Source organism: Prionailurus bengalensis, chromosome A1 (assembly GCF_016509475.1).
Source record: "Prionailurus bengalensis isolate Pbe53 chromosome A1, Fcat_Pben_1.1_paternal_pri, whole genome shotgun sequence".
NCBI classification, from domain to species: Eukaryota; Metazoa; Chordata; class Mammalia; order Carnivora; family Felidae; genus Prionailurus; species Prionailurus bengalensis.
The window spans coordinates 122,285,471-122,301,700 of record NC_057343.1 but is presented as its reverse complement, the minus strand read 5'-3'; the positions used below and the strand labels follow the sequence as shown (position 1 = coordinate 122,301,700).

General features: G+C 36.8%; 1 protein-coding gene across 1 annotated transcript in view; it reads right to left on the bottom strand.

Annotated features, from left to right (window-relative positions):
- Nucleotides 1-240: 240 nt before the first annotated feature.
- Nucleotides 241-16,230, bottom strand: part of RBM27 (RNA binding motif protein 27) — a 72,828-nt gene continuing 56,838 nt past the window's right edge. Inside the window, 6 exon segments of the mRNA XM_043590224.1 lie at nt 241-1,226; nt 2,857-2,967; nt 13,779-13,801; nt 13,804-13,969; nt 14,053-14,157; nt 15,932-16,096. Coding sequence (XP_043446159.1) covers nt 1,143-1,226; nt 2,857-2,967; nt 13,779-13,801; nt 13,804-13,969; nt 14,053-14,157; nt 15,932-16,096 — 654 coding nt within the window. The 3' untranslated portion in view covers nt 241-1,142.

The window sequence follows — 16,230 nt, the reverse complement described above, 5'->3', positions numbered from 1 at the left end:
TTATTACTAGCATACCCATCACCCTACCCCACCCCACCCCCACCCTATCCCCAGTCACCTCACCATCATAGTTTAAATTTAGGAAAAGAATTTCAGACACTTTGTAACCCTCTTTTGTAACTACTAACTAAACTGAAGCTTCAAAAACGAAAAAGGAAAAGCTGGTGACTCTCCCCACCCCCCCCCACCCCCCGCAAATCCTTCCATTATTCTCATCAAAACATCACTTATTTATCAAGGTGCTGGTTTAAACTTTTTATTGGGGACTGACTTTTTGGTGGCCCAAAAGAATCACTTATCTCAACAGGGGGTAAGTCAGGCCTATTAATAAGAAGGCAAGAAAAAGAAAATGGGGACAAGAAATGGGCAACAGATTAAAGACTTTTACACTCTGGGAATATTTTTTAAAAGGACCAACTGAACCCATTCTCACTAATTTCAAAGCAAACTAAGGATCAGTAGCACGAGTCCAGGAGAATTAATGACGACAGAATGAAAATACCATGAAACTAGCTACCGTTGCCTTATAGCATTTAAGAATACAGAATTTGTTATGATTTACGCTAAAATAGTACTTGTAATGAACATCAACACCCCCCACCCCCCCAAATTTAGAATGAATACAAACTGGGCTCCTCCATAGTAAAAAAATTAAAATAAAACTACTTTTCTTCCAAGACAACTCTTGAAAGCAAAAGGGTATTTTCATTACAAATATCTCCTTCTGTCTGACGACCCATCCATAATAGCTGAGAGTTAAGAGATTCCAGGCGATTTTGACATTTAATGAAATTTTATCAGCAGATTATAATCCAAAATAAAATTTCTGAACACCCTGTCATTTACATCATAATCCAACACCAATAGCAACAAAACAGGTGGTGTGGAAAATAAGGCTCTAGAGATTATCCGTATCATCCCTGTGGATCTTCACAACTGTGTAAAAGTCACTAGGCCTTTGGTGCTTTAATATCATGAACAGTTATGAGATGTGTTTAAATAGCAAACTTGCTGTCCTTAAACCTACTGTGTTGAAAAGAAAAATAAAAAAAATTTTTGGCTCATTGACTTCTTTAAATAATTTTAAAAAGTTGTTCTTTTCTAAACAATATTCCTAAAAATTATACAGCTCGAATCAGATTTCATCTTCGCCACGAACGAGACTCATATTCATCTTCATCCTCATCATCATCATCATGCAAAAACAAATCTGAGGTTTCCGTTTCCTGAGGAAAGAGAGAGTAAAATCTGCTTAGTGGTATAAGAAAGTTAAGTAAAATACTTAAAAAAATTTTTTTTCAATGTTTTATTTACTTTTAAGACAGAGAGAGCACGAGTGAGGAGGGGCAGAAAGCGAGGGAGACACAGAATCTAAAGCAGGCTCCAGGCTCTGAGCTGTCAGCACAGAGCCCGACACGGGGCTCGAACTCACAAGCCATGAGATCAGGACTTGAGCCGAAGTTGGACCCTTAACCAACTGAGCCACCCAGGCGCCCCTAAGTAAAATACTTTTTAAGCCAAAGGACACAAAGACTAGTATACAAAACCTAGGACAGACTTCAGCCAGGTCACGATCTCGCGGTCCGTGAGTTCGAGCCCCGCGTCAGGCTCTGGGCTGATGGCTCAGAGCCTGGAGCCTGTTTCCGATTCTGTGTCTCCCTCTCTCTCTGCCCCTCCCCCGTTCATGCTCTGTCTCTCTCTGTCCCAAAAATAAATAAACGTTGAAAAAAAAAAATTTAAAAAAAAAAAAAAAAAACCTAGGACAGATTTACAAGTGACACACTCAGAGAGTAGCTAGCAGGGCAAAAACACCCACAACAGTCTTTCAATATATACATATTTTCCTCCCCTGCTAATTTTGCCAGTTTTAACAGACTTCCATTCTAATATCATCAGGAAAATAAAATGTGACTGCTGAGTAGGAGGAGTAAAAGAAAAAATATCTATAAAATGTTTCTGATAAAATTAATCTATTCATAAAAATAAATAACTAAGTTTTATTTTATGCCATTAACTTAAAATGAAAACATATGACCAAACTCCTAAACCTTTCTTTTAGTATCAAATAATCTGTGATGGAGAGTATACTAACTTCCCCATGACACCAACATTCCCAACCTTATACCAAAATCTAAAATCTTACGTAAAATACAGATTTCTACAAACATTCCCAAAATATCAAGATTTTTCTTTTTTTTTTTAACATGGGAAATGTTTCTGCTTTTGTTTTATAAAATTATCCACATGATCACAAAACTTGATCAATCATGAATGCTAACATCTATAAAACCAAAATTATGATGAATCAGGAATAACTTGCAATGTTGGCTAAAGGTCCCTTTTAATAAACCAATTAGAAATAGGAGTTAAAGAGTGAAATTATTTTTCATATTTTAAGAGTTTCCTTGGTTTAAATCCTTGGTTTCCTATTTCTTCCCTTTTACGTCCCACTTCCGTAACTCTCATTTTAACCAACTGTACACAGAAGGAAAATAAGAAACTTAAATCTATTACCTATGGAACGTGAATAAATGAAAAGCTACAACAACCAGCTAAAATGTATTTTCTCCATGTAATCCATGTCCTCACTTACCAGAATAAAAATTTCTAGAGCCCAAAGAAAGCCAAAATAAATGCAAAGAAAAAAAAAGTGTCTCCTCTACCAGAAAATACCCCCCCAAAGAGCTTTTTTTATGTGTCTGCACCTGTTCTCATTCTTTAATAAACTTCTAGTCTTTGATTACTGTGTGCATGAAAGAATCGTATTTATTTTAAAATTTATTTACTTTAATGTCAAGAAAAATACTACTTGAGAAACAATCTAATTCAGTGCTTATTTTCAATCGTTAAATTTACCTCCTCCTTGACATCTTCTTCCTCAGTCTCAGTGGATACAGAAGGCACCTTGGCCTTGTGCCATGATATTTGTAGCCGACGGTCTTTGAATTTTGACCCTTGGTTTGCAGTCTAAAATAAATTTCAGAAAAACAGAAAAGTTTATATTCAAATTGTATGCTATTTAAAAGTGTAATGACTTGGGGGGGGGGATGTTAAAATGGATCTAAACACAATCTCTAGTAAGAGCTAGAAAAAGTGAAGTCCCTTTTAATTAAAGAACCATATGTACTGTTTTGCCCAGATAGTCCATGACTTGTATCTATGTCATGTTAACTTTAGGATTTGTTTTGGTTTAGATGATAAATTAATTATATAGTCACCCTACTTACAAAAGTCATGATGAAAACAACAAATGCTATCTTAATACAATTACTGGCCTTCAGGGACACCTGCGATGGCTCAGTCAGTTAAGCATCCAACTCTTGATTTTGGCTCCAGTCATGATCTCATAGTTCATGAGATCGAGCCCTGTTTAGGACTCTGTGCTGACTCGGCAGAGTCTACTTGCGATTCTCTCTCCCCCTCTCTTGCTCCCCCACCCTCAAGATAAATAAAGATTAAAAAAAACAATTATTAACCTTTAGCTTTGATAATCTACATACTTAGACTGAAAACTTAAGAGTGATTTTTTAATGCCTAATGATCTCACAGCATCTCTCACAGCCCCAGTGATAAAGCTATTCCCACTTCATCTTCTGAAATGCCAAACAACAATGACAAGTACCCACCCATTCTATATATTCAATAAATGTTAATCAAACACCTCCTATCCTAACTCAAAATAAAACTGTTCAGTTTCAAATGTATTTCTTGGTACTACCATCCAATTTCTTCCTCCCCAATAAATTTCATTAAGAGAAAACAAAAAATTTAAAGACAAAGCAACAGAGACAAAAGAACATAGACCCAAAGTTTCATTAAAGTGAAATTCAGTCTTTCCTATTAATGGTGCCAGATTGTAGAACATCCCCAATTCTGGGTTCAATCCTGAAAAATGTAATAGAAGGCATTCTTTTAAATATGGGGCTTCACTCTAGTTTTTCTAAGAAAAATGTTGATAAATATCAGTAAGCATTTGCCAAATGTTTCTATAGAACACTCAGATGACTGCATGTTAAGACTGTACCAGATCCAGAACCAGTATGACCAGAAATCAGCATGTGATCTAAGGAAAAATTCTTATTATCCTTGTGGAGGTTGAATGTTTATAACGTGATACCAAACATTTTAACTCATGGGACATATTACACTATGTATCAAAATGGCCCCATCTTGTAAAACTCAGGTAGTTGCTAGTAGAACAGATCTCATCACAAGGAAAAAAAGAATTCTAACTATGTGAGGTGATGTGGGTTAACTAAATTTATTTTAGTAATCATTTCACTATAGGTATATGTATTCAACCATTATGTTGTATATCTTAAACTAATAGGATGCTGTATGTCAAGTAGATCTCAATAAACCTGGGGGAAAAGTCTGGTAATGTGTGTAGGAGACCTCCTGTGCCCTTACTCTTTTAACATACACAGCCCAATTAAAGAGTGCCTTTTTCAGTATTTTGTTCACCTCTGTATTACTTGAATTCTTCTTTCTAGCATTACTGAGATGTAACTGACAAACTGTTAAGACATTTATAAGTGTAAAACATGATGATCTAATATACATATGCAATGTGAAAAGATTCTATCAAGTTCATTAACCCATTCATCGCCTCACATATTTACCCGTTTCCTGGGGTAGAAATATTTAAGTTCTACTCTCTTGGCAAATTTCAATTATACAATACAGTGCTATCAACTATAGTCACGATGTAACACATTAGATCCTTAGGCTTTATTTGTTATTCGAACTTGTAAAAAAAAGATCTGTTACTTTTATAATCACAGAAGGCAATACAGATTTTTTTAAGTCTATATTTACTGGGTCGCCCTCCAAAGAGGACAGCAGTTCTGTCCTCCAAAGGGAATTTTAGGCCATTAAATGTAGTGCATATAAAATACTGAAAGAAAATGAGAAATGTAATTTGTATGCAGTCAGGAACTAATAATATGTAATTCTCACAGTCTAACCTACAACAATAAGTAAGATTAGTGATTAGAATAAAGATGTATTTTAATAATACCAAGTCAAGAATTCCCACACACTACTGGTGGGTATCTAAACTAGTAAAACTGATGTAGTCTGCTCAACAATTCCATGTATATCAAACATATATGTGTATACACATATACTGAAAGATCTATGAGAATACAATCAATGGTGTTCATAAAAATCATGTGAAAATAACCCAAATACCTATCAACAAGAGAACAGAAAAATAAACTGTGGTATATTTATACAACTGAAAATAATATAGCAATAAAAATGGTGAATTACTGTTACATGTAACAACATGAATGAATCTTACAAACATAACGTTAAGGGAAAAAACAGACACATAAGAATATAGACTGTGTGGTTCCATTTATATAAACTTTTTAAATAGGCAGACTAATACTGTAATATTAAGGAATGAACATTTAGGTGATAAAAGTACAGCTGATTCTCATTATTTGCACTAGTTGTATGAAGTTCACTGCAAGTACTGAATTAGCAAATACTGAACCACTGCTCCTAGGGCAAACAGAGTAAGGCCAGGTTCCTATGAGTTTCTGGTCAAAACATTTTCTTCAACTAATCAATACATAACCTTGTTTTATGCTTTAAAGACTCTTTATTTAAAATATACTGTTGGGGCGCCTGGGTGGCTCAGTCGGTTAAGCGTCCGACTTCGTGAGTTCAAGCCCCGCGTCGGGCTCTGTGCTGACAGCTCAGAGCCTGGAGCCTGCTTCACATTCTGTGTCTCCCTCTCTCTCTGCCCCTTCCCTGCTCATGCTGTGTCTCTCTCTGTTTCAAAAATAAATAAACATTAAAAAATTTAAACATAAAATATACTGTTGGGGTGCCTGGGTGGCTCAGTCAATTAAGCGTCCGACTTCGGCTCAGGTCATGATCTTGCAGTCCTTGAGTTCGAGCCCCATGTAGGGCTCTGTTAACAGCTCAGAGCCTGGAGTCTGTTTTGGATTCTGTGTCTCCCTCTCGCTCTGCCCCTCCCCTGCTCACATTCTGTCTCTGTCTCTCAAAATAATAAATAAACGTTAAAAAATATTTTTAAAAATATATATTGTTGAAATCACTGACACTGAACTCATGGCCAAAAGCACTCATGCCTGAACAAAGCTTACCTAACACATGTGTCTTCACCATAAGGTATATCACAGCCTCCCTGAACTTTCGACATAGCACTTGAGAACTATACTTGGCGGGGTTGGGGGGGGGGGGCATTTCAAATAGGAAAATCAACAATGAAAACCAAAAAATGAGAAAAAGTGGTACTAAATCAACTGCAAAAAGGACACTTGTTTACAGTTTGAGATCTGAAACAGTAAGACAGAGTGTCACCTTGTTTGAACTTAGCTGGGAATGTGTTCATCAGGTAACTCTGCCAATGTCTGCAAATGACCACAAGAGCACCTTGAGTACTGATTTTTGATCTTACAAATAATTTTACTAGGCAGGTTAATGTGCAAGTCCAAAATCCATGAATAATAAGGATTAACTATAGAACAAAAGCAAGGAGGTGATTATCAGAAAGTGAGGGTATGGGGTCACCTTTCTGAGGAGGAGAGAAAACAGTAACTGGAAGGGGGCAAGGAGGAGGCTGGGAATATACTTTTTCCTTACCTGAGGAGTAGGTATATGGAAGTTTACCTTCTGATAAATCACTGAACTATATATATACGTTTCTAGTTGGTATAGTTTGTTTCAGAGTATTTTAAATTGAATATTATCCTTATAATTAAAAAAATATATATGAAACAGCTAAGATATTTATGTTTAAAAAGCAAGGTATGGAATGCAGCTCTATATTTATACTCTGGTAAATTTTTTCAAGTGAGAGACTGTGTATATATTCTTATATACAGAATTTTTTTCTATAAAGATATCTAAGAATAGTGACTACCTTTTAAGAGTAGGCAGAGATGAAGGAAAAGTGAAGATTTTTTACTCTTTATTAACCATATTTTTAACCATTTGTGTGTATTCTTTTTTTATTAAAGAATACTTTAATAACTTTAAGACTGGCCTCTAAAATGTGACGTATCTATTAAAACGTAATTTTTCAATATGCACATATATTTTACCTAACACATATATCCATAATATAGCTTGAAACAATGAAATACTAGGGAAAAGTTAGATGTCCATCACTACAGGATTCTTTAAAGTTTACTTATTAATTTGGAGAGAGACGGAGAAAAAGAATCCCAAGCAGGCTCCACACCCAGTGCGAAGCCCAACTCGGGCTTATCTCATGACAGTGAGATCACGACTTAAGCTGATATCAAAAGTCAGATGCTTAACCAGCTGAGTCACCCAGGAGGCCCACTAGAGGACTGTTTAAATCCAGTGTGGTACATCTATGCAATGATATACCATGCAGCCATTAAAAAGAAGACAGCAACACATGCACTAGTATAGAATAATCTCCAATAACAATTCAATACATACCAAATACAAAGTGTATATGCAAAAGAGTATTGTATAGCACACCACCATTTTTGTTAAAGAGAGATAAAATAATGCATAAATACAGAAAAATATCTTCAAGAAGATATGTGAGAAACAGATAACAGTAATTGCCTACAGAGAGTGAAACAGTGACTGGACATAGAAGGAAACCTTCTGTACACTGCATATACTTTTGTTTCTTTATATTTTTTTAAGTTAATTTATTTAGAGAGAAAGAGAGAGAGAGAGAAACATAGGGGAGGGTCAGAGAGAGAGAGAGATAGAGAGAGAGAGAGATCCCAAGCAGGCTTTGCACTGTCAGCACAGAGCCCAATGCAGGGTTTGAAATATGAGATCATGACCTGAGCTGAAATCAAGAGTTGCATACTCAACCGACTAAGCCATCCAGGCACCCCTACACTTTTATTTCTTTTACACTTTGTACATGTGTGCTGCCCCCTCAAAATATAAGGTAATTCAAATAAAGTAACATTCTTATATATGAATATAAGAAAATCAATTATATACCATCAATGAAAAGTTATATGCAGTAACTTAGAGGTACTTGGAACCTTAGAGGCAGAAGTTACTAGAAATTCATCTAACTTGACCATTTTCCAAGATCAGAAACTGCTGCCAATTCTGTCAGTCATCACTTATCAATTACCTGACCAGCAAATATGATCAAACAAAACTGAAGTGCTACTGAGGACATAGGCAAATAGGTACTCTTATCTAATGTCACTATAAGTAAAACTTAGTACAACATTCCTGGAGGGTTATTTGGCAAGCTGTCCTAAAATTTTAAATATGCATGCCTTTTGGGGCACCTGGATGGCTCAGTCAGTTGGGCCTCTGACTTCGGCTCAGGTCATGATCTTGCACCCTGTGAGTTCAAGCCCCACATCGGGCTCTGTGCTGACAGCTCAGAGCCTGGAGCCTGCTTTGGATTCTGTGCCTCCCTCTCTTTGCTCCTCCCCTGCTCACTCTCTCTGTCTCTCTCTCAAAAATAAATAAACATTAAAAAAACTTAAAAAAAAATATGCATGCCTTTCATCTAGTCCTCTCACTCCTACGAACTAATGTAAAATAGGGTTCGCAACTGAGACAACATTACTCTGGGGGGCATTTTGGGTGTCACACTGACTGAAAACCACTTACTGGCATTTAGTAGGCGGGAGCCAGGAGTGCTAAAGGTCTTAACATGTACATGACTGTCCTATATAACAAACTGTTCCACTCACAAATGCAAAATCCAGTAAGATGTCTGTAACATTGTTCACAGCAAAATGGGAAATACTCTAGCCATCAAAGGCAGTATCAGTAGTTCATGAAAGATCTACCATTACTAAGAGATTTTTTACAAGATCTGAAGAATGGCAATATTGAAGTGCTATTCAGAAAACTTTCCCTGAATACTAAATCCAGAGAAAGGGGAACTTTTGTTCTAGTAAACACAAAGGAAAATTATCTTTCAAATGATAAGGTATCTATCACTTCCATATACAATAAAACTCTCAAACATATTTCCACACACTTGAAAGATGGGAAAGGGTAAAATCCCTACCTAGAGAGGCTACAGGGAAAAGTTAACCATACATGATAAGTCTTTAGTAATTCCAGCAGAAGTATTCCATTGTCTTACTTGAAGGTCCAGGAATGAAGGAGTGATCAATTAGAGGCTCTTGCCAATAAGAACACAAAAAGTTGAATGAATTACACAAATATTTTGGAGGGGTACAGAAACTTAGACTTCTAAACCTGTTACTTTCTTAAGATTTAAAATACTCTCTGGCTACAGATGGAAGATGAACACGATAGTATGCAATGATACTAAAATGATTTATTTTTAGAGGCATAAATCCATTTAGAAAAAAAAACAGAGAATACAACAAAGCTTAAAAAAAAAAAACAAAACATGGGGAGCTTAGAAGCAGAAGGATTAAATATATAATGCCTACAATTTTAAAATCAGGAAATAGCAGCAAAAACGTTTCAGGAATGAAAAAAATACCCAAAAAATCAGCTAAAAGATTTAAAAGTAGACATCCTTTAAGAATAGAAATTGGGGAGAAATAGAGTAATAAAATGATTAACAACCTTGTGGCTGTTAAGTTCATCTGACTCTTCAAATGATGTACACATATAACTTTTAAGAAAATAAAAACTAGGGGCGCCTGGGTGGCACAGTCGGTTAAGCGTCCGACTTCAGCCAGGTCACGATCTCGCGGTCCGGGAGTTCGAGCCCCACGTCGGGCTCTGGGCTGATGGCTCAGAGCCTGGAGCCTGTTTCCGATTCTGTGTCTCCCTCTCTCTCTGCCCCTCCCCCGTTCATGCTCTGTCTCTCTCTGTCCCAAAAATAAATAAAAAAGTTGAAAAAAAAATTAAAAAAAAAAAAAAAGAAAAGAAAAACTAAAAAATTCCTATCAAACGCACCTAAGGTTTTTGAAGTTGTTTTCTTTCCCCTCTCTCTGTTTTTTTATGCTTATTTTGTTTTTGAGAGAAAGAGACACAGAATCCGAAGCAGGCTCCAGGCTTTGAGCTGTCAGCACAGAGCATGACGCAGGACTCAAACCCACGAACCGTGAGATCATGACTGAAGTTGGATATTTAACTAACTGAGCCACCCAGGCGCCTGTTTTCTTTTTTCTATAACTGAGTGCTTTCCGAGTTTTCTTCAATGAACATCATGGAAGACACTGTCTTGCAAAAGAGTGAAACTGGACCATTCTCTTTCACCATACACAAAAATACACTCAAAATGGACTAAAGACCTAAATGTGAGACCAGAAACCATAAAAGTCCTTGAAGAAAACACAGGCAGTAATTTCTCTGTTATTGCTTATACCAACATATTTCTAAATGGGTCTCCTGAAGCAAGGGAAACAAAAACAAAAATAAACTATTGGGACAACATCAAAATAAAAAGCTTCTGCACAGCAAATGAAACAATCAACAAAACCAAAAAGCCACCTATGGAAAAGGAGAAGATATTTGTAAAGGACATATCTGATAAAGGGTTAGTATCCAAAATATATAAAGTACTTATAAAACTCACCCCACCAACCAAACAATCCAATTAAAATGGGCATAAAACACGAACAGACATTTTTCCAAAGACATCCAGATGGCAAACAGACACAGTGAAACGATGCTCAACATCACTCAGCAGCAGGGAAATATAAATCAAAACTACAATGAGATGTGTTACCTCACACCTGTCAGAATGGCTAAAATCAACAAAAGAAGAAAGAACAAGTCTTGGCAAGGATGTGATAAAGGGGGAACATCTTGCACTGCTGGTGGGAATGCAAACTGGAGCAGTCACTGTGGAAAACAGTATGGAGGTTCCTCAAAAAGTTAAAAATAAAACTACCAGCCCTCCCCCCAAAATACAACTACCCTACGATCCAGCAATCACACCACTGGGTATTTACACAAAGAATACAAAAATACTAATTCAAAGGGATACATGTATTCCAAAATTTATAGCAGTATTACAATAGCCAAATTATGGAAACAGCCCAAGTGTCCATCGGCTGATGAATGGATAAAGAACATTCCAATGGAATATTAATGGATTATTATTCAGTTATAATAAAGAATGAAATCTTGCCATCTGAAACAACATGGATAGAGCCAGAGTTGTGCGGCTCAGCTGTGCTGAGCAAAGGAAGTCAGCAAAAAGACAAATGCCGTATGACTTCACTCATAAGTGGAATTTAAGAAACAAAACAAGAGAGCAAAGGAAGAGAGAGAGAGAGAGAGAGAGAGAGAGAGAGAGAGGCACACTGAGAGACAGACTCTTAACTGTAGAGAACGGATGGTTACCAGAGGGGAATGGTTTAACTCAGTGATGTGGATTAAGGAGCGCACTTGGTGTGACAAGCACTTGGTGATACACGGGAAGTGCTGAATCCCTATACTATACACCAGAAACTAATACTACACTGTATGTTAACTAACTGAAATTTAAATACAAACTTTAAAAAAGACATTGTCTTAGTTGTTTAAACCAACAACTACTTGATCTCCTTCCATTCTACTGGACCCTGATTTTCATCACTGGTCAAGTGGCATATGGAACCATGACAGGTTTAATTCAATCATGGTAACCGTTTTCCTCAACAAGGATTAGTTTACAAACGGGTAAGGGACAATTCTGGCTAAGACACATGAGGGCACATCTGCTAAGTAAGAGTGGTATATGTCAGGGGTGGGGTGAGGGTGGAGGAGGGTGAGGGTTGAAACAGGGACACTTTCTGGGAAGGTTACCTCTCATGATTTTTTAAAATGTCATAAGAAAGGTACTGTTACCTTAAGCCTTTGGACGTTCTTTTTAGAGGCCATGATGTTTGTGGTTGCTATCACACCATGAAGAAAAATGCCTAAGAACAAAGCCAACATACTAGGCAGAGGAGACCTATGAAAAGAACCTGTGTGGCTCAGTTTCTGAAATAATTAAACCTAAAACCTCCCTAACTCTAAATTTCATGAAAGGAAAGAAAATAAATCTTCCTATTTCCCAAGTTATCTTTTACTTGAAGCCAAACACATCCTGAGATGTGTGTATTACCTCCATAATCAGAAAGAAGAAAAAAAAAAAAATCAAGTTCCACCCTGTATCATGGAGTACAACGGCTAAACCATACACCACAGTTCAAAAATCTTACAGTTAACTGATGCATGCTACTTGAAAATGTCTAAGCGCAGCTCAAGTATTCTAAACATTTAGTATAAGTAACTCTTCCTGTTTTGGATCCTGTCTCCCTTTCTCTCCATCCCTCCCCCACTCATGTGGATGCTCGTTTTCTCTCTCTCTCTCAAAAATAAACATTTAAAATAAATAAATACATAAAGCTGGTCTCCCACTTTACAAAAAGTGTGTGTGTGTGTGTGTGTGTGTGTGTGTGTGCGCGCGCGCGTGTGTGTAGGTCAAACTGGTGAATGAAACTGCCTCAACAGTGAACAGAGTACTGCCAGCACAGTTCTCAAATGTGGACACTATATAACAACCCATCATTCTCTAAAGTCAGGGAGAAAAAGGACTAAGGGGTGTCAAACTCAGAGTGAAGTCTTGCTCTTTAAGATTTCCTTCACCATGGGGGCTCCTGGGTGGCTCAGTTGGTTAAGCATCTGACTTTGGCTCAGGTCATGATATTGGTGGCTCATGAGTTTGAGCCCCGTGTCGGTCTCTATGCTGATAGCTCAGAGCCTAGAGCCTGCTTTAGATTCTGTCTCCCTCTCTCTGCCCCTCCCTGGCTCACACACAGTCTCTCTCTCAAATATAAATAAACAGTAAAAAACAAGTAAAAATATTTCCTTCATCATCTTTAATACTTAACAGGGCTGAAAATGTTTTCTCTCAAAGAAGTTGTTTGAGTCGGGGCGCCTGGGTGGCTCAGTCGGTTTAGTGTCCGACTTCAGCTCAGGCCATGATCTCACGGTTCACGGGTTCAAGCCCAGCGTTGGGCTCTGAGCCTAGAGCCTGCTTCAAATTCTGTGTCTCTCTCTCTCTGCCCCTTCTCCACTCGCACTCTGTCTCTTTCTCTCTCTCCAAAATAAAATAAAAACATTAAAATAAAAATTTAAATAAGTAAGTAAAATAAAAATTTAAAACAAAAGTTGTTTGAGGAATAGGGATCCCAGATATTAACAGTCAACTGTATTTTTATCTTGGTTCTGACACTTACTTAACGATCTTTTTATATGTATGACTCACTTTTAAGTTTTAAACATGAGTTTTCCCTGTATGTACACATGGGATTTCACATGCACTTTATACAGTTATTTAAGATTAAATGAGATCATGTATGAAAACGCTCTAGCACAAGTAACACTCAATATTTAATTGGATAAATGAGTGACTGGAGAGAAGATATACTCTGTTTATGAAGCAAATTAAAGACAGTTACCTGTAGCAAATCTCTACTTGCATGTTTATCTAAAAGTGGTTGCCCTTGTATCCAGAACATAACTATACATGTCTCTTATCCTAATAAATTCTTCCTTTGAATTCTGCCTTTGTCCCAGATCATTTTCACTTATTGACTATGAACACCTGGTAAACCATGTAATAACCCTAAAACAAAAAGCAAATACTTGCTTTGGAACAACTTGTCACTACAAATGCATTTACGTGGGCTATTATGGAATTATAAAGCATGACCTGCTTCTTGACCTTCAAATATATTAATAAGAGTTTGCTAATATCCATTTTTTACAACTTGATTTTCTAATCTATAAAACATTTGACACTTACACAGAATGCAAGAAAATGCTGAATACAGTGCTATTAGAGTGGATATCTGCCAACTTTAAAAACTTACTGAGAAATGTTGAAGCAATTCATCTTTTCCTCCTCAATGAATCCCCCTACTGTTAGTGCTTTGGGGCGGTGGTCCACCACCATGTGATTCAGCGAGCCCCTTCCTCTTCCTCCACGGCCTCGGCCTCTTCCTCGACCTTGAGAGGACATAGTCTTTCCTCGACCCACAGGTAAAATGCCTAATCGTGCAGCCTGAATAACAACAAAAGGCAGAATATAATATACATTCTAGGAAGAACTGTGGAAGAACCTCTTAAGAACCTCTTAAATCTCACCTCAACCTGTAACTGACTGAGTTTTTTCCGTAACTCTGTTGTGTCTTCTCCTGAGGATAGCCTCTTATGAAGGTCCAGTTCAGTATCTAATAGTTCTTTCTGAGCCTTTGGAAAATTAAGAGTAAAAATGTATTTGTTAGATAACTTCCAAGATCTTATTCAGAATATCATACTTAAAGAATGACATAACATCTCTTTTGGCAAAAGGAGAACGAGAGGATGCAATAAACTGGAGTGTTTAAAGGAAGGTTCACTGTATGAAAACATACAGAGAATATACTGAAATCAGTAAAAATAAGCAGTATTACTGCTTAAGATGGCTTAAAAATCAGACTCTGGAAACAGTCAAATGAGAAAAGGGAGCTGAGAATAATTTTCTAATAATAAAGAGCCATAAATCAAACTCAATGGAAGCAAAATATATACATAGGAAAAATTAATAATAAAAACATAAATAACATCTACATATCTGCTTTCAGATTTGAACTCTACAATATTGCACTCTTTGTGTGTGTGAGGGACAAACTATCTGTCTTTAGATGGTGTGACTGTGAGACTAATTTTTACTCCCATATTGTTTTAAAATTTTTTTAATTTATTTATTTTGTGAGTGGGGGGGGGGGTGGGGGGAGAGAATATCCCAAGCAAGCCCCACGCTGCCAGTGCAGACCCCGACAAAGGGCTCCGTCTCACTAAGTGAACCATGAGATCATGACCTGAGCCAAAATCGACAGTCAGACATCCAGCCAACTGGGCCACCCAGGCGTCCCTCTCTTTAATTTTTAAAATGTTCGTTGTGTTCCTTCTATAATTGGGGGAGATTTCACTAAAAATATTTTTTATTAAATTTTTTCAATGCAATCTTGAAGAAATACTTTATATCCCTCTAGTAATACAGAACCATAACTTCAAATGTATTATAATATTGGATATAAAAATTTGCACTCTATATATCTGACAAATTTATTGAGTTCTCGAAGGACTAGAAATTAAAATTCCACTACAGAGGGGTGCGTGGCTTACTCAGTCAAGAAGGGCATGTGACTCTTGATCTCGGGGTGTGAGTTTGAGCCCCATGTTGGATGTCAAGATTACTTAAAAATAAAATCTTTTAAAAAAATTTTTTAAATTCCATGACAGAGCTGTGGTATAATGTAATCACTGTGTAAAGTAACTATTCTCCTAGGTAAGGAAACAAATGACAATTAATAAAATGAGGCATAGGGCGCCTGGGTGGCTCAGTCGGTTGAGTGTCCAACTTTGGCTAGGGTAGTGATCTCGCAGTTCATGGGTTTGAGCCCCGCACTGGGCTCCGTGCTGACATCTCAGAGACTGGAGCCTCCTGGAGATTCTGAGTCTCCCTCTCTCTACCCTTTGCCCGCTCACACTCTGTCTTTCTCTCTCTCTCTCTCTCAAAAATAAACATTAAAAAAAGTATTTTTAAAAAAAGAGACTTAAGTGGATTTGGAACTTCAAGTGGATTATCCTTTTCAATAGAGTATCACATTTTTACCCGTATTAAAGCCAATGATACCTTTTGAATATTAAAAGGAATGGTTTCACTGTATTATAGGATTAGAAAAACAATTGCTGAAATAGGAAATATCACTTTTTTTGCCATCACTCTAGCAATTTCATATTTAGGAAAGGAAACCATAAATTCAGTTAATAAACATAATAATAATAAACATATCTTTGTTCAAACAAGGTATTAGCACCTCTTTCAAAGACAAGACACAGCATCTATAGGAACATTTAAAATTTTTACTGTCTCCCTGTTATACTATTAGTTACCTAAGGGTTCCACTGTACTTCAAAGCACCAAGCATATAACAGATGTTCAACAACCCTATCCTGAATGGAAAATGCAAATACATACCTCTGTTTTTGTCTTAACTTTAGATGGTGTGGAGACTGCGGAAGATGTTTTTAATTCATCTTTCAATTGCGAGATCTTTTCTCCAAGCTCTTTCAAAGTCTTCATTATATTTGCTCTTTCTTCTGGTTTCATGTTTTTGTTCTTTTCTAGCTTAGATATTAGCATCTATAAAATAAACAGAAAAAAGTAAAAACTATGCCTAGTAACTTTTACTATAACTAACCCTTATCAACTTTACTAAGAGGAATAGCTATAAAATCCATTGTAGAAAACAATTCCAGCAGGCAAATGAGCTCTTG